Source organism: Enhydra lutris, unplaced genomic scaffold (genome assembly GCF_002288905.1).
Source record: "Enhydra lutris kenyoni isolate GAN:26980312 unplaced genomic scaffold, ASM228890v2 scaffoldscaffold11, whole genome shotgun sequence".
Classification (NCBI taxonomy): domain Eukaryota; kingdom Metazoa; phylum Chordata; class Mammalia; order Carnivora; family Mustelidae; genus Enhydra; species Enhydra lutris.
In genome coordinates this window covers 22006631-22028043 of record NW_019154095.1, presented here as the reverse complement: position 1 = coordinate 22028043, position 21413 = coordinate 22006631, and the positions used below count along the sequence as shown (strand labels likewise).

Below are 21413 nucleotides of genomic sequence, written 5' to 3'. Positions count from 1 at the left end.
AGAAATCAGTTACATTTCTATACACCAGCAACAACATAGAAGAAAGAAATTGAGCTGATCCCATTTACAATTGCACCCAAAACCATAACATACCTAGGAATAAACCAAACCAAAGAGGCAAAGAAACTGTACTCAGAAAACTACAGAATACTCATGAAAGAAACTGAGGAAGACACAAAGAAATAGAAAAACCATTCCATGCTCAGGGACTGGAAGAACAAATATTGTGAAAATGTCTATGCTACCTAGAGCAGTCCACACATTTAATGTAATCCCTATAAAAATACCATCAACCTTTTTCACAGAAATGGAACAAATAATCCTAAAATTTGTATGTACCCAGAAAAGACCCCAAATAGCTAAAGGAGTGTTGAAAAAAACCAATGCTGGTAGCATCACAATTACGGACTCCAAGCTCTATTACAAAGCTGTCATCATCAAGACAGTATGGTACTGGCACAAAAAGAGACACACATATCAACAGAACAGAATAGAGAGCCCAGAAATTGACCCTCAACTCTGTGGTCAACTAATCTTCAACCAAGCAGGAAAGAATGTCCAATGGAAAAAAGTCTCCTCAACAAATGGTATTGGGAAAATTGGGAAGCCACATGCAGAAGAAACTGGACCACTTCCTTACACTTTACACAAAAATAGACTCAAAATGGATGAAAGACCTCAATGTGAGACAGGAGTTCATCAAGATCCTTGAGGAGAACACAGGCAGCAACCTCTTTGACCTCAGCCACAGCAAATTCTCCCTAGATACAATGCCAAAGGCAAGGGAAACAAAGGCAAAAATGAACTATTGGGACTTCATCAAGATAGTTTCTGCACAGCAAAGGAAACAGTCAACAAAACCAAAAGACAACAGACAGAATGGGAGAAGATATTTGTTTGCAAATGACATAGCAGATAAAGGACTAGTATCCAAAATCTATAAAGAACTTACCAACTCAACACCCAGAAAACAAACAATCTAATCAAGAAATGGAGAGAAAACATGAACATGCATTTCTGCAAAGAAGACATCCAAATGGCCAACAGACACATGAAAAAGTGCTCAACATCACTCAGCATCAGGGAAATCCAAATCAAAACCACAGTGAGATACCACCTGACACCACTCAGAATGGCTAAAATTAACCACTCAGGAAATGACAGGTGTTGGTGAGGATGTGGAGAAAGGAGAACCCTCCTACAGTATTATTGGTGGGAGTGCAAGTTGGTGCAGGCACTCTGGAAAACAGTATGGAGGTTCCTCAGAAAGTGGAAATTTGATCTACCCTACAACCCAGCAATCTGCACTACTGGGTATTTACCCCAAAGATACAAATGTAGTGATCCAAAGGGGCACTTGCACCCCATGTTTACAGCAGCAATGTCCACAATAGCCAAACTATGATAAGAGCCCAGATGTCCATCAATAGATAAATGGATAAAGATGATGTGGTGTATATATATACAATGGAATATTATGCAGGTATCAAAAAAAGAAATCTTGCCGTTTGCTACGACATGGTTGGAACTAGACAGTATTATGCTAAGCAAAAGAAGCAAGTCAGAGAACATTTATCGTATGACTTCATATGATCTCAATTTGAGAAACAAGCCAGAGGATCAGAGGGGAAGAGAGGGAGACAGACTATACGAGACTCAATCTCAGGGAACAAACTGAGGGTTGCTGGAGTGGAGGTGAATGGGGAGAGATGGGGTGGCTGGGTGATGGACACTGGGGAGGGGTATGTGCTATGGTGAGTGCTGTGACTTCTGTAAGACTGATGAATCACAGTCCTATACCCTGAAACAAGTAATTCATTATACGTTATTAAAATTTAAAAAAAAAAAAATCACCCAGCTAGTAAAAAGGAAAAAAAATAGAACAACAACAAAAAAAATACTCAACATCAAGGAAACAAAAAAAATCTAATTAAAAAATGGACAGAGGACATGAATAGACATTTCTCCAAAGAAGACGTACATATGGCCAAAAGACACAGGGAAACACAAATCCAAATCACATTGGGTATCATCTCACACTAGTCAGAATGGCTAGTACCGAGAAGACAAAAAATAACAAGTGTTGGTGAGACTGCAGAGAAAAGGAAACTTGTGCACTGTTGGTGGGAACGTAAATTTGTGCAAACCACCGTAGAAATGGAGGTTCCTCAAAAAATTAAAATACCAAATGACCTAGTAATTCCACTTGTGAGGATTTATCCAGAAACAGAAAATACTAATTCAGAAGAATACAGGCAGGCCTATGTTCATTGAAGCATTATTTCCAATATCCAAGGTATGAAAGCAACATAGTGTCCATTGATAGATGACTGGATAAAAAAGATACGGTATATATACAATGATGTATTACTCAGTCTTAAAAAAGAATAAAATTTTGCCATCCACAACATGGATACACTAGAGGTTATGCTAAGTGAAACAGTCAAAAACAATTATCATATGATTTCACTTTCTCCTTCTCCCTCTGTCTCTCCCGATCTCTCTCTCAAGCAAAAAACATCTTTAAAAATAAACAAAAGATTAAGTTTCAAAAAAACATTAAAAATAAAGTACAGCATAGGGAATACAGTCAATAATATTGCAATAACTTTGTATGGTGACAAATGGTCACAACACTTACGGTAATGTACAGAAATGTCAAATCACTCTGTTACACACCTGATAATAACTTATGTCACTATACTTCCATTTCAGATTTTAAAAAACTGAAACAAAAAATAATAAAAGACATTTTGAAGACAAATGCAAAATTTAAAAATGGAGAGTATAAGAAGAATATATCATTGAATTAATGTCAATTCTCTTCAAAGTGATAATGGTTTTCTGATTATGTAAGATAATCCCTTTCTGAAAAGTTGCATACTGCAGTACTCAGTGGTGATATTTCATGTCTAAAAATTATAGATATATTTGGTGATATGGGACACATTTTTGACCTGTACTTAATAAAAGAATGAAAGCAAAATATGGCAAAATGGTTAATAATTTGTGAATGTTGGTAAACGGTAGACTGGTATCCTTGTACTACTGTTTCAACTTTTGTAGGTTTGAAATTTAAAAGATGGGGGACTAAAGCTGGGCTTATAAACATGGAAATGGAATTTGGAATATGGAAAACACCAAGAGCTCCAACAATGCTATAATGTCACATAGATAGTAAGTGTTCATTGAAAATACTAAAAGAGTTGGGATTATCCAATCTCAGGAAGAGACACCTAGAACCAAATTTATAAAGTCATATATATATGCTTTCACTTAAAAAAAAAAACATTAACCTAGATGAAGCTCAGCAATAACCTGAGATCTTCATTTATATTACACTAGTCGTGGACTCAAGCAAGCCTGAAACAGTTCTCACTACCCAGGCAAAAAAGGTGTGAATATCAAGAGTTTGCCAGTCTTTGTCAAAAAAGTGAAATACTCTGTTCAGGTAGCCAAGCATATGAGGAAAACTTAAGAATTAAGTCCATGGAGAAAAGCTATCTAAGGAAAAAAGGAAATGATGAGGTTATGGTCCCAAAGCCATTTATAAAGCACTTAAAGTGCATCAAGTTATGTACAAGAGTAATTTTATTTATACATAATTTTCACCTTCTGTGTTCACTTTGGAATCTAATCTCCTAATAACTGTAACCTCACTGTAGTAAAACAAAAGGCTGATGAGCTCTTTTCCACATAATTTTGGCCAGCCATCTAAATTGCCAGGCCCTGTTTGAGATGGCTTCTCTGAATGAAAGCTTTTCATGATTTAATGAGTTTAAGAAATGCTTGCTGATGGATCCCCCCTGTCCTATAATTAGTAATCTTAGACGGGAATGCAAAATCAAAATGGAAATTACAGTTCACAGGGTAAAAGCAAAAACAACAACAACAACAAAAAAAAAAAAAAAAAAAAACAGGTACACTTAAGGGAAATATTAAACTCTACTAGCTCTGGAGTTCCAAAACTCAACCCTGACAGGTATTAGCTGTGTGACTATAGATAAATTATATAACCTGTCAGCTTTGATGTTCCCATCTATGAAACAGGTTATTTTTTCAGGCCTACTTTCTTGACTAGTGAGAATGTATATATAATAACTGAATAATGGGACCCCAATAGTTTATACATACTAATTATATTTAGAGAAGGAAGGATGTTACCCAGGTAACATTCATATGTCAGTATATTTTTTCATGCTCCTTGTAAAAATATATTTATAATTGCTAATTTTTTTCATTTATTGAGTCCAATAAGATACTAGTCTCCAACAAGTCACCAAAACTTTTATTATACATGTACCCTGTTTGATTCTACATGTATTTTCCTTCACCTGAATTTTTTTTTCCTGCATCTACTGATCCATAGTTAATAACCTTAGAAAAGGATATTTTGTTCCTAGGATTTTTCATGTATTCTGGAAGAAATGAGTAACTTTGTGGTAGAATACACCTACTAGATTTAGCAATTACAGGACAATCGGACAAAGGAAGTTTGGAGTTAACACTCAGGGGAGGTGAGAATTGTACTGAGTAGTCTTCATTAACAACTTCATTTGGCCAAGGAGTTTGATATTAGCATTGAGGAAGGTGAGAACTGAATTCTGAAATTTGTTAATAAACTAAATTGTAAGAAGGAAAAGCAGAATGATTTAGTGAGAGGCTTACAGGAAGCCAATAGCTCATTCACTAGCCTTTCAGCTAAGAAAAGCAACTGGAAAATCTAGGTATGAGTCAACTCTAAAAGAAAATTTCACCTTTCATTAAAAAAGGAAGAAAAGCAGAAACATCTCACAGAGGAAAGCACTAAGATTTTTAAATTACAGCTATGAAAAAAATTTTATCTGTGGATTTTTCAATGATTCTGTAGAATTCTAAAAATTACAGCAGTACTATAAAAATGGTCAAAAATTCCAATGACACAGAAGGATTCAGGAAAATTTAATTCACGTTTTAAAAAAAAAAAGGATGGCTACTGATGATGGGTTGCCTTTCTCAATGAATCTGCATCTCCCCTTGAGGCTTAATTTATAATAGAGAAATTAAATTTGAATAATTTTTCTTGAAAATTTTTCTTGAAACTTCTCTCTATATTCCATCATAGTTGTCACCTTGAGATCTGTTTGATCCACACTGCCTATCATATGAAATACACTTAGTACTCTCTTGGCTCAATAATAGATCAAAGAGTACTCCTGAACCACAATTATTTAACAGACCTTCCTTTGAGATTTATATTATGCTGTAGTATAAATTTATAATCTTCATCTAATAAAGTCCAAGATATCCCTCTATCAGCTCACTTAATTTTTTTCCTCTCCAGTTCCATTATCATCCTTAGTAATTTCAAATACATGTTTATAATCCAGACATTACCACATCTAAAAGTTCCTCAAATGTCTCTACAAAATAAACAATCATCTACATTATACTTCAGTAATTTACTTATTTAAAAAAAAATCTTTTGTACCTACTTTCTAATTTTCAATCCCACCCTACTTTTATATAAAACCTGTTTTACACTCTTGTGAGAATTTAGCTTTATTATATCACACCTAATTTATTAGCTATCCCTAGCTTCCTCTGACCACCACAACCAAATCTGAACCCAGAGTTCTATCTTTCAAATATACTCTTGCTAGCACTCTCAAATCATTTGCCTCCTCATCTACTTCACACCATAAACCAAGTATGTTAACCTCTAAGGAGAGTGTTCTTTCTCCTTCACTGCTGTGTACTGGGGAACAAAATCATTAAATTCTACAGATTCTTCACTAAGAATTTGGGGATCATAGTTTCAAAAGGATTCTCAAGGCTATATGGTCATTCAATTAGTTAAACCTTCCCATTCCCACTGCTCCTCAATGAAAGTACATAAATGAAACCTATGAATCATGTACCTGCTTCTTACCTTCCCCTTCTCTATACTGGCTGCACACTAGAATTACCTAGAGATCTTATTTTTTTTTTAAATGTCAATGCCGTGGCCCTACACCAAAACAATTAAGTCAGAATTTGAATGGGGGTGAGGGGTAAGAATTCTGGGTTTGGGAACCATGTCTGCTTTTTTACTTTTTATTTGCTTCTAAACCTTCATCTATTTTTTCTTCTCTAAAGTTATCTTAACTTTTCCTGATAACTTCCTTTTTCTCTTATAAATCTAAAACTTTTCTAAAATTTTCAAGTTTATTACAAAATAGGCTGTAAAAAACAGGTTATTTGACCTATGTGTCATTAAAAAATTAAGAATCTGTGTTCGGCAATTCATTTAACTACATAATCCATTAGGTAAAATAATACCTAACGGATACACCATTTAACAGTATGTTGTAGTTTATGTCATCACAATACATACAACTTTATGTAATTGTGAAGTTACATAAATACTTGAATAATAATAAGAAGACATATATTTTTGTGGAAACATAACTGTTACATCAAAATGCCAATTAAGGTAGTGTTTTTGTCTGAGTAGGTTTTATGGCATCCTTGAAGGCATACGGTCTTATCCAAATGTGCTAGCCCAGTTATGACAACACTCTTAATGCCAACTCGAGTACTGGCCTTGTGTAAGACAGAAGGAGAAACCAAAATCATCTGCAATGCTGGTTTTCAAAATACTCTTTTTTTTTTTAAAAGATTTTATTTTTATTTATGGAGAGAGAGCAAGAAAGAGAAAGCATGAGTGGGGGTGGGGGTGGGCAGAGGGATAATCAGACTCCCTGCTGAGCAGTAAGCCTGCTGTGGGGCTTGATCCCAGGATGGAACCAAAGGCAGACACTTAACTGAGCCACCCAAATGCCCCTCAAAATACTTTTGCTCACCATCTTCTCTACCCACTTTTAGACATGCCCCCAACATAGAGTCATTATTACATCATAAGATCCTTCTAGAAAATGTTGAGACACTAAAATTCCTTTCCTGCAAACTAGTCTGAGAGAAACAACATTTTTCATTGACCCGTGTTACTAATAACTTCAATTTCCACTAGAATTCACAATGATTTAAATTCTAAAAGTATACATATGAATATACAATGTGGAGAGTCACTCTGTGGAACCACCACATAAAAAGTATTCTCGAAGAGAAAAAGTGTTTGGCCAAGAGACAACCTGAATTATCCTTAGCCATCGAGGAAATGAAATATGTAATTTAAAATCATGAGGCCCAGATGGTTTCACTGAAAAATTCTATCAAATATTTAAAGAAAAATTAACATAATCTTCTAAAATTATTTAATTTTACACAATCTCTTCTAGAAAGTAAATAAGGAAGGAAATTTCCCAACTCATTTTATGAGGCTACTATTAGCCTAATAACAAATTAGACAAAAAGCAGTATAAAAAATGAAAAGTACAGACATATATCTCGCATGAACTTAGATACAAATTTCTAATAGACTATTATTAGTGAACAGAATCCAGCAATATATAAAAAGAGTGATATACCATAATCAAGTAGGATATATTCCAAAATGCAAGGCTCATTCAATATACCAAGATCAATTACTATAAAGCACCGTATCAAGCACCTAAAGATGAAAAGTCATATCAAATCGCACCAAAAAATTTTGATAAAATCCAACACCCATTCAGGATCAAAATTCTTAGTGAACTAGTAGAGAGCTTCCTTAACTTGGTAAAAAACATCTTCAAAAATCTTACAGCTAGTACCATCATTAAAGACTAAAGATTAAATACTTACTTCCAATGATGAGATTAAAATTTAAAACAAAAACTGAAACTTTCAGGAAAAAAATTAGAGAAAAACTGGGATATAGGGCTAAACAGAGTTCAACTAGATAAGAAAAGTAAAGCTGTAAAACAGGAAACTGGTAAACTGGACTCATAAATTAAAATCTGCAAAAGATCAGTCATGAACATGGAAAGATAAGCCATAGACTAGGAGAAAATATTTGAAAACTACATGTCTGACAAAGGACTAGTATCTACAATACATAAAGAACTCTCAAAACTCAGGAAAAAACCCAACTAGAAATGGGCAAAAGACATGAAAAGAGAGTTCATCAAAGATGTGACATACAAATAACAAATAATCAAATGAAAAGATTAACACCATTGCCATTAGGAAAATGCAAAATAAAACCATAATGAGTTATCACTACATACCTACAAAAATGAGTAAAATAAAATAATGACAAATGCCGGTGAGGATATGGAAAATCTAGAATACTCACACTGCTAGAGGAAATGTAAAATAATACAGCTACTCTAGAAAACATTTTGGCAGTTTCTTATAAAGCTAAACATACAACTACCAAACAACTTAGCTATCATGGAGAAATGAAACCTTAATTTCACAGAAAAATCTGTACCAGGATGTTCACAACAGTTGTATTTGTAATAGTCAAAAATCAGAAACAACAGATGTTCTATAACAGATGGATGGTTAGACAAACTGTAGTACATTCATACCATGAAATTTTACAAAGTAATAAAAAGAATGACTATTGACAAATGCAACAACTTAGATGGATTTTGAAGGAATTATGTTATTAAAAGCAAAACCCAAAAGATCATCAAGGGTAGGATTCCACTCCCATCACATTACTGAAACAACACAATGGAGTACAAATTTCGGATGTGGGAGGGGAATGGGAATGGGTGGATGGGTGTGGCTATAAAGGGCAAGAGGAGGGGTTCTTATGGTGACGGAACGGTTTTGTATCTTCACTATTTCAATACCAATACCCTGCTTGTGATATTATACTATAGTTTTGCAAGATGTTACCACTGGGGGACACTGAATAAAAGGTATGTTGGATCTCTCTGTATCATTTCTTACAATTGTGAACCTATAATAATTTCAAAATCAGAAATTTGTTAAAGCATTGTTGCATATGTATTTGTATTTACCCAAAATTTTCTTTGGTACATTACCACTAAAAAATATTTCATTCATTTCAAATGATTTACTTCTGTAATGTAGGGAGAAATTTCTAATCACTGGAGGTAATGAAAAGTAAGTGGACTTTTGTAGGTAAAAGTGTGTCCTCTCTATTAAACTATTAAAAAAGAATGTTTAAGGAGATAACTTCATTAACCATAAAACATAATTAGGTGACCTATACGGCAATATTAGAACCAAATTCTATCATATATTTACCTTCATACAGGATATAAAGAAGCAAATTTGTTTCATGATTATATCAGTATTTTATGCAATAAAAGAATATTAGTCTAACAAAATTATTTTCTAAAATACACTGATTTTGAGCTTGCTTATACTTTTTACAGATTTATATATTTGAGAGAGAGAGCACACTCATGAGTGGGGTGAGGAGCAGACAGAGAGAGAAAATTTCAAGCGGACTCTGCACTGAGCACAGAGCCTGACCCAGGACTCAACCTCAGGACCCATGAGATCACAACCTGAACCGAAACCGAATCAGACGTTTAACCAACTGAGCCACCCAGGTGCCCCTGATTTTGAGCTTACTTTCAAATGCACATGTATAGCTGACTATAACCTTGAATAGCTGCTGAATTCCATTATACAGATTTACATATATGTAATAAATACACAAGCACAGGATAATAATTTAAAATTATTTTAAAATACGTAAATTACCTGCACACAGAACACTGCCGCTGAGGCTGAAGAGCAGTGAACATAACAATCATAGAATAGTTTCGAGGTGGTGCCTTTATAAATTTTCGGAATTTATCACCATTCATTCGGAAGATTGAGCGCCTGGAACTCCATTCCATCAGTTGTTCTACTTTTTCAGCTAAAAGATTCTGCAATTAAAAATAGGAATTTAAATTTACACAGAGTTAACATTCTTCACTTTGTATTTCATATAAACTGAATTGCATGAGATTATGTCTTAGCCAAAATTAATTTCTCCTACAAGTTCTTTTGGTGAACGTATTCATTATTAATTGATGTATATGCATAAGATATTTCATTTCATTTATAAGTCGAAAGACTTATAAAACAGATAACAAAAGATAAACAGACTATCCAGAAAGATGAAATAGATATGCTATTCCCTAATCCTCCCACTAAATACAGCAAAAAAAATCCTCTAGCCATTACATAAAAAACAGAGTAAGGCTCTGAGAAAGGATGCCCACTGCTTAAAAAAAAGAAGGAAATCCTACTTGTGACGCACAGATAAACGTTGAGAATATTATGCTGAGTGAAATAAGCCAGTCATGTAAGGACAAACATGGCATGATTCCACTTGCTTGAGGTATCAAAAATAGTCAAACTCATAGTACTAAAGAATGGTTATTTTCAGGGATTGGGGAGGGGAAAATGGATAATTGTTGCTCAATGGAAATAAAGTTCCAGTGATGGATAATGAGTAAGGTATAGAGATCTGCTGTACAACACAGTATCTATAGTTAACAGTAGAGTATTGTGACCTTTAAAACAAGTTAAATAGGACAGATCTCATGTTAAGTATTTGTACCACAACCTATACACACATGCAAAGAAAACAAGGAAATTTATGAAGGTGCTGCATGTGTTTGGTACTTTATGTTAACAGAATCACAGATGTGTACATATGTCAAACTCATTGATACATGTATCAAATGTGTTCAATGTACTATCAATTATAATCCAATAAATCTTAAAAAAAAAAGGAGGAGGAGGAGAGAGAAGGAGAGGTAGGCCTCTTACCCTGGGATAAGGTAAAAGACTTGGTGAATTGCTCTGCACCTATCTGAGGAAGAAAAAAGATAAACCAAAAGAAATGGAAGAGATATGGAAGAGAGGTGGGAGAGAGGGACAGTAACTTGGTCAGAGCAGCATGCTTAGGTAGTAGTTGGAAAGAACATACAGGTAAGTGCACAATGGCAGACTGACAGTATGAAAAAGAACTATTACAGCTAATTACTGGGATAATTGTTACTTAAAAAAAATTTTACCTTAACAAAAAGGTATTAGTTGAAATTCATCCAATCTCAAAACAAATTATTTGGATTTGATTATATTTGACTTTGGGCCTTTAATTCTGACAGCAAATATAATATGAATATATTTCCATACAAAATAAAATAATATTCTTGTTAGACTGAAAATTAAAACTTGATACTGCTCTGCTTCATCAATACACACAAAACCGCTAAAAACTAAGCAGGACTTTTACTAACTTTTCTTAGTTTGAATTCTGAGAAATAAAATATTTTCCATGTCAAGCATAATTTACTAGTGTTTGTCTTATTATTTTAAAATCTTCAATTCTTCGTTTTGGGGCAAGATGGTGGAAGACTGGGGGACTCTATTTCAACTGGACCCCTGAATTTAGCTGGATATCTACCAAGCTAGTCTGAACACACATAAAATCAGCCTGAGATGTAAGATTATAGATATGGATCTCTATGGGGACAGAGGATCTTCAATCTAGACCTACAAAGGACAGAGTTATGATTGTGTGGACAGATATTGGAGCATAAACAGAATGGGGGAGGAGGCCACAAGAAGCTACCTACTGGAAAGTAAAATAATACACCCAGTGCAAAAACGTCCTGAACCTGGGGACCAGTGATAGCCTGCAAAAGAATGGTGGTGGAATGGGAAGCGCCAGAGAACAGCACTAGAACAGAATCCAGGAACTTAAGGGACAAACCGACGGTACTAGGATGGCTGCTTGTGTGGACCTGTGCCTGTGGACCAGGGGGACTGGCCATCGTTGCCGCTACCACAGCCCCTGCCTAAACTGCAGCCCACACCCGCCCAAACTGGTATCACATGCAGTTGTGGAGACAAAAGGGGCAGAGACAAGCAGGTCCTGGGTCGACTGCTGAGAGGACCGCTGGGGACATGCACTGCCTGTGGGAGGCTGTGGGTTGCAGTGTTGCTTACAGAGGGGGAGACTGTGTTCTGGAAGATTCAGAAAGGAGCAAACTGTGGCTTCTCTACTCTGGGACAAAGGTCTGGGTGGGGACATTTTCCTTTGCCCTGACCCTCTGGAAAGGTGCAAAAAGAGGTCAGAGAACAAAAGCCACCAGAAAACAAAAGCCAAAAAACCTGTTTCCATGGAGCCCAGCCTCTTGGTGAGGGCAGGGCAACTCCACTAAAACAGGAGTGCCTGAAAAAAAATGCAGCAGGCCCATCCCCTAGAAGATAAGCTGGAAGAACAAGAGGACAACAACCCAAGGAACCCCATAAAACTGTAAAACCCCAACACCAGAGTAAAATAGTATCCTGATCTCTTGGTGTTGCCTCATGGCCTATGTATGTCTTAGATACAACATTTTTTATGTTTTATCATGGTTCTTCTGTTTTTCTCTTTTTACCTACTTAGCATTTCAACTAGATGTTAATACAACATATTCCATAGTAACTTTTTAACTTCTACTGTTTCACACTAATTTTTCTCATTTTCATATAGATATAGATACAGATACACACACAGGTATAGATATATATGTATATAGATATACAGATATAGATATAAGCTTCAATATAGTCCTTTTTTCCCTATTCAATACTACCTTTATATACACACACACATATACACATACCAGTTTTAATTTCCCTGTAACTCTGGGAAGAAGTGTTCTCACAAAGAGAACAAAACATGCCTCGGAAGAACTGAAACACCCTACCTCACTGACATTAAGAGATTATGGCCACCCGTCCGCTCACTCCCTCTTTTTTCTTTTTTTCTTCTTTTTCCTTTTTTTTTTTTTTTTTTTTAAACATTGTAAATTTTGATTCTTGGGTTTCATTTTGGCTGGGTTTTCTTGGTGGTGGCTTCCAATCACTCTGAATTTTCCCAAGGAACACCTTGCCTGGACTGTGGTTGCTATTTTCAACTCTGTACATTCCCTGAAACACCCCTCAACAAATGACTAGGGTGGGTGAGGAACTCCCAACAAAGAAAAGAACCAGAGACAATGGTCTCTCCCGCAGACCTAATGGATATGGATATAAGCAAGATGTCCAAAATAGACTTCAGGGTAACAGTTATAAAGACAATAGCCAGGCTGGAGAAAACCATTAATGGCAACATAGATTCTCTAAGGGCAGAAATGAGAGCTAAGCAGGCAGAACTTAAAAATGCTATGAATGAATGCAATCTAAACTAGATACTCTGACAGGTAAGATAACTGAGGCAGAAAAATGAATTAATGATCTAGAGGACAAACTGATAGAAAAGAAGGAACAGGAGGAGGCCTGGAACAAACACCTTAAAATCGATGAAAACAGAATGGGAGAAATAAGTGATGCCATGAAATGTTCCACTGTCAGAATTACTGGGATCCCTGAGGGGATGGAGAGAAAGAAAGGACTAGAAGATATATTTAAGCAAACAGTAGCAAGAGAACAAACCAATGCCCCAGCATGCAACAATAAAACTCACAAATCTTAGAACTAAGGAAACCATGTTAAGGATAGTTAAGGGGAAGAGATTCCTTACATACAGAGAGAGGAACATCAGAATAATGTCAGACCTAGTCCACAGAGACCTGGCAAGCCAGAAAGGGCTGACAAGACATATTTAGGATACTAAATGAGAATAATATGCAGCCAACAATTCTTTACCCAGCAAGGCTGTCATTCAGAACAGATAGAGAGACAAGGAGCTTCTAGGGCTGGCAGAAACTGAAAGACTATGTGACCACTAAGCCAGCCCTGCAAGAAATATTAAGGGGGGTTCTATCAAAGGAGAAAGACCCCAAGAGGGATACAGAACAGAAATTTACAGAGATCTATAGAAACAAGGGCTTCACAGGCAACATGACAGTAAAATTATATCTTTCAATAATCACGTCAATGTAAATGGCTTACATGCTCATGTAAGCTCATGGCTTACATGCTCATGTAAGCTCATGGCTTACATGAAATGGCACAGAGTTGCAGATTGGATAAAAAGACAGGACCCACCCATATGCTGCCTATAAGAGACTCATTTTGCACCTAAAGATACATCCAGACTGAAAGTGAAGGGATGGAGCACTATTATTTATGCCAATGACCGCAAAAGAAAGCTAGGGTAGCAATTCTCGTAATCAGACAAATTAGATTTTAAGCTAGACTATAGTTAGAAATACAGAAGGGTACTATATCATGCTAAAAGGGTCTATCCAACAAGAGATCTAATTGTAATTTAAATATCTATTTATGTAAATATCTATGCCCCCAACATGGAAGCAGCCAACTAAAGAAGCCAACTGTTAAACAAAAAAAAGAGACATACTGATAATAATACATTAATAGTAGGAGACCTCAACACTCCACCCTCAGCAGTAGACACATCATCTAAGCAGAAAACCAACAAAGAAACAAGAGTTTAGATTAACATACTGGACCAGATGAACCTCATAGATATATACAGAACATTCCACCCTAAAACAAAAGAATACTCATTCTTCTCGAGTGCACATGGAATGTTCTCCAGAATAGACCACATACTGGTCACGAATCAGGTCTCAACTGATACAAGACTGAGATTATTCCCCGCATATTCTCAGACCACAGTGCTTTCAAACTAGAACTCAATCACAAGAAAAAAAATTTGGAATAAATTCAAACACTTGGAAGCTAAAGACCATCCTGCTTAAGAATGTTTGGGTCAACCAGGAAATCAAAAAAGAACTGATACAATTCATAGAAACCAATGAAAACAAAAACACATCAGTCCAAAACCTATGGGATATTGCGAAGGTAGTCCTAAGGGGGAAAAAGTAACCATCCAAGCTTCACTCAAAAAAATAGAAAAATCCCTAATTCACCAACTAACTTTATACCTTAAAGAACTGGAGGGGGGAAAAAATGAAGCCTAAGCCATACTCCAAAAGAGAAATAATCAAGATTAGAGAAGAGATCAATGAATGAGAAACCAGAAATACAGTAAAGCAGATCAATGAAATTAGAAGCGGGTTCTTTGAAAGAATTAGTAAGATCAATAAACCACTAGCCAGACTTATCCAAAAGAAAAAAACCCCAAATTAATAAAATTATGAATGAAAGGGGAGAGATCATGACTAACTCCAAGGAAATAGAAACAATTATCAGAAATTATCATCAACAACTATATGCCAATAAATTAAGTAACCTGGAAGAAATGGATGCCTTCCTGGAAACCTATAAACTACCAAGAGTGAAACCGGAAGAAACTGACAACCTGAATAGACCAGTAACGAGATTGAAGCCATGATCAAAAACCTCCCAAAAAACAAAGGTGCAGGACCTGATGGATTCTACCAAACATTCAAAGAAATAATACCTATTCTCCTGAAGCTGTTTCAAAAAATAGAAACAGAAGGAAAACTTCCAGACTTATTCTATGATGCCAGCATTACCTTTATCCCCAAAACCAGGCAAAGAACCCAGCAAAAAGGAGAATTTCAGACCAATATCCCTGAAGAATATGGATGCCAAAATCCTCAACAAGATCCTAGCTAAGAGGATCCAACAGTACATTAAAAAGATTATCCACCATGACCAGGTGGAATTTATCCTTGGGATACAAAGGTGGTTCAACATCACAAATCCATCAATGTGATAGAATACATTAATAAGAGGAGAGAGAAGAATCATATGGTCCTCTCAATTGACGCAGAAAAGCATTTGACAAAATACAGCATCCTTTCCTGATTAAAACTCTTCAGAGTGTAGGGATATAGGGAATATTCCTCAATTTCATAAAAATCATGTATGAAAAGCCCACAACGAACATCATTCTCAATGGGGAAAAGCTGACAGCCTTTCCCCAAGATCAGGAACACAACAAGGATGCATACTCTTGCTACTATTGTTCAACATATTACTGGAAATCCTAGCAACATCAATCAGATAATAAAAAGAAATAAAATGTATTCAAGTTGGCAAAGAAGTCAAACTCTCTCTCTTCACAGATGAGATAATGCACAGAAATAAGTTGCTTTCCTATACACTAACATGTAACTGTAGAGAGAGAAATTAGGGAACTGATTCCATTTACAATAGCACTGAAAACTATTAAGATACCTTAGAATAAACCTAAAAGAGGTGAAGGATCTATACTCTAGAAACTACAGAACACTTATGAAAGAAGTTGAAGAAGACAGAAAAAGGTAGAAAAACATTCCATGATCATGGATCAGAAGAATAAACATTGTTAAAATGTCTACACTACCCAGAGAAAACTATTCTTTCAACACCATCCTGATCAAAATACCAATGGCATCTTTCAAAGTGACAGAACAAACAACCCTAAAATTTGTATGGAAGCAGAAAAGACCCTGAATCACCAAGGAAAATGTTGAAAAAGAGAAAGCAAGCAAGCTGGGGCATCACTTGCCTGATTTCAAGCTCTATTACAAAGCTGTGATCACCAAGACAGTATGATATTGGCACCAAAACAGACACATAGATCAATGCAACAGAATAAAGAGCCCACATATAGACTCGAAATATGGTCAACTAATCTTTGACAAAGCTGGAAAAAATATCCAATGGAAAAAAGATAGCCTCTTCAACAAATGGTGTTGGGAAAATTGGACAGCTATATACAGAAGAATGAAACTCAACCATTTGCTTACATGATACACAAAAATAAACTCTAAATGGATGAAAGACCTCAATGTGAGATAGGAATCCAAAGTCCTAGAGGAGAATATAGGCAGTAACCTCTCTGACATCTGCCACAGCAATTTCTTTCACACACGTCTCCAACAGCAAAGGAAACAAGCAAAAATAAACTTTTGGGACTTCATCAAGATAAAAAGCTTCTGCACAGTAAAGAAAACAGTCAACAAAACGACGACACAACCCAGGGAATGGGAGAAGACATCTGCAAATGACACTACAGATAAAGGGTTGGTATCCAAGATCTATAAAGAACTACTCAAACTCAATACCCCAAAAAACCAAAATAATCAAGTCAAAAAATGGGCAGAAGACAAGAACAGACACTTCTCCAAGAAAGACATGAATGGCTAACAGACACATGAAAAAATATTCATCATCATTAGTCATCAGGGAAATTCAAATCAAAACCACACTGAAATACCACCTTACACTAGTTAGAATGGCAAAAACTGACAAGGCAAGAAACAACAAATGTTGGAGAGGTTGTGGAATAAGGGGAGCCCTCTTAACACTGCTGGAATGTAAGTTGGTGCAGCCACTTTGGAAAACAGTGTGGAGCTTCCTCAAAGAGTTAAAAGTAGAGCTACCCTATGAGCCAGCCAGTGTACTACTGGGTATTTACCCCAAAGATACAGATGTAGTAAAAGGAAGGGCCACATGCACTCCAATGTTTATAGCAGCAATGTCCACAATAGCCAAACTGTGGCAAGAGTGGAGATGCCCTTCAACAGACAAATGGATAAAGATGTGGTCCACGTACACAAGGGGATTTTACTCATCCATCAGAAGGGATGAATACCCAACTTTTTCATCAACATGGATACAAGTGAAGGAGATTATGCTGAATGAAATAAGTCAAGCAGAGAAAGTCAATTATCCATATGGTATCACTTATTTGTGGAACATAAGGAATAGCATGGAAGATATTAGAAGAAAGAAGGGAAAAATGAAGATGGGGAATCGGAGGGGGAGATGGCCATGAGAGACTATGGACTCCAGGAAACAAACTGAGGGTTTTCGGGTCGGGGGGGGGTGATAGGTGAGCCTGGTGATGGGTATTAAGGAAGACACATATAGCATGGAGCAATGGGTGTTATATGCAAACAATGAATCATGGAACACTACATTAAAAACTAATGATGCACTGTATGGCAACTAATATAACAAGAAAGAATAAAATAAATAAATAAAATAAATATAAATAAAATCCTCAGTTGTTTATACTAACACTCAATGAGTTGATTCAGTATCTATAAAATCTTCTGAAATAATTTTAAAATAATAAAATATATACTATATAAATATTTTATTTATAATAAGGACTGTGACCCTCTATGTAGAGACAGAACCTCCAGATTGGAAATGGAACAAGATAATAACACAGTAAAAAGGGTAGAAGGAAATTGCTCTGAAAAACAGCTACTTATATGGAAGTTCCTAGGGTATTTTAGTACTTTCCTCATTAAATAAAAACATAGACTTTCCTTTTAAAACTCTGTATTTCTAAAGTAACCTTACTCTATTTGTTCTTGTTTTTTAAAAAATCACATCAGTACATCAATATGTATCTTTCAAGGCATTAAATAACTATGAAAGGCAGAGGATTCTGCTCTACTTCTATTTTTTGAGTTACCAAGGAAGCAAACCAATTTTGTGGATGCTGGCAAAAACAAGAATCCTGAGTCAGAAATAAGACTTCTTTTCTCTGACAAGGTTTATTTTTTTCTAGCTTTAGTTACATTACTGTATAATTAACAAAGTATGATTAATCAAGTATAATTAATCAAGTATAATTGACCCAAAAGTAAGGTATTTAAATTATATAACATGATGATTGGATATGTATATACATTGTGAAAGGATTCCCTCCATCTAGTTAATTATCACATCCATCACCTCACACAGAATACCTTTTTTCTTTCCTGTGTGTGTGTGTGAACATTTAAGTTCTACTCTCTTAGCAAATTTCAACTATACAGTACAGTGTTATTAACCACATTCACCATATTATACATTAGATCCTCAGACCTTATTTATCTTACATCTAAAAGTCTGTACCCTCTTACCAACCTGTCCTTGCCCCACCTCCATCACCACCTTGTATGTGCCCCAACCCCTGGCAACCACTCTTCTACTATTTGTTTCTATTATGTAGAATGGTTTTTTAAACTCAACATATAAATGATTCCATTTGATACACACATACATCACATTTTCCTAATCCATTCTCATGGTACAACAGGCACCATGAACTCTATGATATCACCCAAGTCCCAAGGGGCTGGTGTGGAATAACTCAGATGGATGGTCCTCAAGCAGTAATTCAGGTCACAGCTGAAGAACTCAAAGGTTACAAAAATCCAAACTTTTAAAGGTACTGCTAGCAAACCTGCCCACCTTCTGTTCAAGAAGGAAAACATTATCTTTATTATCCTCAAAAGGATATAAATCTGTCCTGACACTTAGGAAGAAATCTAAATTAAAGTCTCAATTCGCTATCTTTCAAGGCTGTTCATACAACAATATCCTTAAAAAAAAAAAAAAGTCCAGATAATGCCCATGATGAGACATGCACAAACATGACAGATCCATGGGGATTTGTCACCCAAAACCATCAATCAGTACATTTTTTATTCACGTAATTTGAAAACATAATCTGAAAAAAATAAATAAATAAAAGACCAAGCCAAACACTTAATACGAGTTGTTCACTGACTTTTTAGGAGTTAAAAACCTAGTTCTGCTACATATGCCTCAGAATATGGAAATAAATTTCGACTTGTCAACAATAAACTATGCTCTGAATGGTGGATATGGATGGCTGATCTAATAGTCTCACAACTGGATTCTGCCACAACACCACAATTAGCTAAGAAAAACTAATCCATATATTCTAAAGTATCTTCTATCAGGATCACACAGTTAAAAAAAAAAAATTTTTTTAACACTTCCATTCATGCCAGATCCAGCACTGACTTTGAGACTCTACAACTTGACAACCATTGCACTACAAGTTTTAGGTACAGAGTCACACTCAACATCAATGTCAAAATATAACTTCCACACAATCATGCCTTGAAAAAGGTAAAATCCCAATTATATGTAGTTTTCCCACTGCAAATAATCTGGAAAATATTTTTTTAAAAAAGAAAATACCCATCAGTCCCATCAATGTACATCAGCCTGAAAGACTACAGTTAACCCTTGAACAGTACAGGTTTTAAACTGCATGGGTCCACCTATAAATACGATTTTTTTCAATAAATATATGGGAAATTAGGGGGGATGTGAGACAATCTGGCAAACTTGCAAAATGAGTAGCTTAGAAATACTGAAAAAATTAATTAAAAAGTTATGTATTATTGTGAGAATACAGTATGGAATACAAACAACATACAAAATAAGTGTTAATTGACTGTTAATTGACTAGTTAATTGACTGGAAGCCTTACATATGACATCATTAGTCAGTTAACACATACTTTGTATGCTGTTTGTATTCTGTACAGTACTTAAGTTTTGGGGACTCAAAAATTGTGCTTGGATTTTCAACTGTGTGGGGGTTGGGACCCTTAATTTCTGTGCCGTTCAAGGGACAACTATATCCGTATTTTTGTTCTTACTGTGCTTAAAAGCATGGTATGGATGTGATACGCTAATGCTACCTACAATGTACTCATGTATTTGAGTTTCACTACACCTTCACCAGATTAGGGTATACATTCTCAATCATATCCTCTCTCACTACTAACTCAATAAGTAAAATGGTTTTTCATTGCTTTAATTTGCACTATTATTTTCTGGCAAAATTGAACAATTTGCCAAATTCTACATACCAGTTCTATGTTTTTTACTAGTTATCTCATGTCCGTTATGTTTTATCTACTCACGAATGTGATTTATTATATAGAAGAGATTTAGAGATATGTAATAAGACCCTTTCTATACTAACAAATTAAAATAGCACTAGGATAAGATTTTATCACTTCTAAATTATCTTCTTTTTGCTTACAGGGTGAACATAGAGACAATAAGAAAAGTAATGTTTTAAAATTATCTACTTGATTATATCTTGTGAATTATTTTTGTTCAAAAAGTCTCAATTTATTATATGAAAAAATAATTCTTTAAAATCTGAAAAAACAAACCTATGCTCTGGAGCCACAATGAGTAACAAATCGTGGTGCCATTAAGAAGCCTCCCTCCTATTCTAATATCCTAACTGCTTGATTAATCAAACAAGTTTCTCTCCTAATATAATTATTCAAACAAAACACCAATAAAAGCCACTGGTAAAATTTTCCCATGCACGTTAAGTACCAAACCACTTTTAATATTTTTTACCAAAATGTTAAGCATGAGGGGGTGACTGAAGTATTCTCTCTGATGACTGTGGTGACAGAACCACAACTATGCATTTGTCAAAACCCAAAGAAATATACGATATAAAAATGAATTTTAAGTAATTATTTTTTTACAAATCAACCAGGATTGGGGAAGGAGATTGTAATATAAACCTTAAAAAATAAAGCTAACTGTATTATAAACCAATAATATACATATAACTTTGGAAAAGAGTATTTGAGTGGATGTATATGCACACACATAAACACATATATACACACATACATACATAAAAAATACAGATTTTTATATATATATATATATATATATATATATGGACCAGTATGAATGCATGGATTAGTGTATATATATATACTTCCAGCTTTGTCCAGTAAGAAGTTTGGAGACCAACGACATCCCAATAGCCACAAGCACACATGGCACCAAGATCTTTGTTTCTAAAATATCATTCTCCATTAAGAAGAACCAGGGTTTCTTGGAGTAGCAGTTGATTAA

At 35.2% G+C, this 21413-nt stretch overlaps 1 protein-coding gene across 2 annotated transcripts in view; it reads right to left on the bottom strand.

Annotated features, from left to right (window-relative positions):
• The window catches only part of LOC111144512 (tumor suppressor candidate 3), a 249406-nt gene that overhangs the window by 148988 nt on the left and 79005 nt on the right, over window positions 1–21413 (bottom strand). For both annotated transcript variants that reach the window (XM_022498825.1, XM_022498824.1), the window contains exon 2: window positions 9592–9761. In XM_022498825.1, the coding sequence (XP_022354533.1) occupies window positions 9592–9761 (170 nt within the window). The remainder of the gene's footprint in view (window positions 1–9591; window positions 9762–21413) is intronic.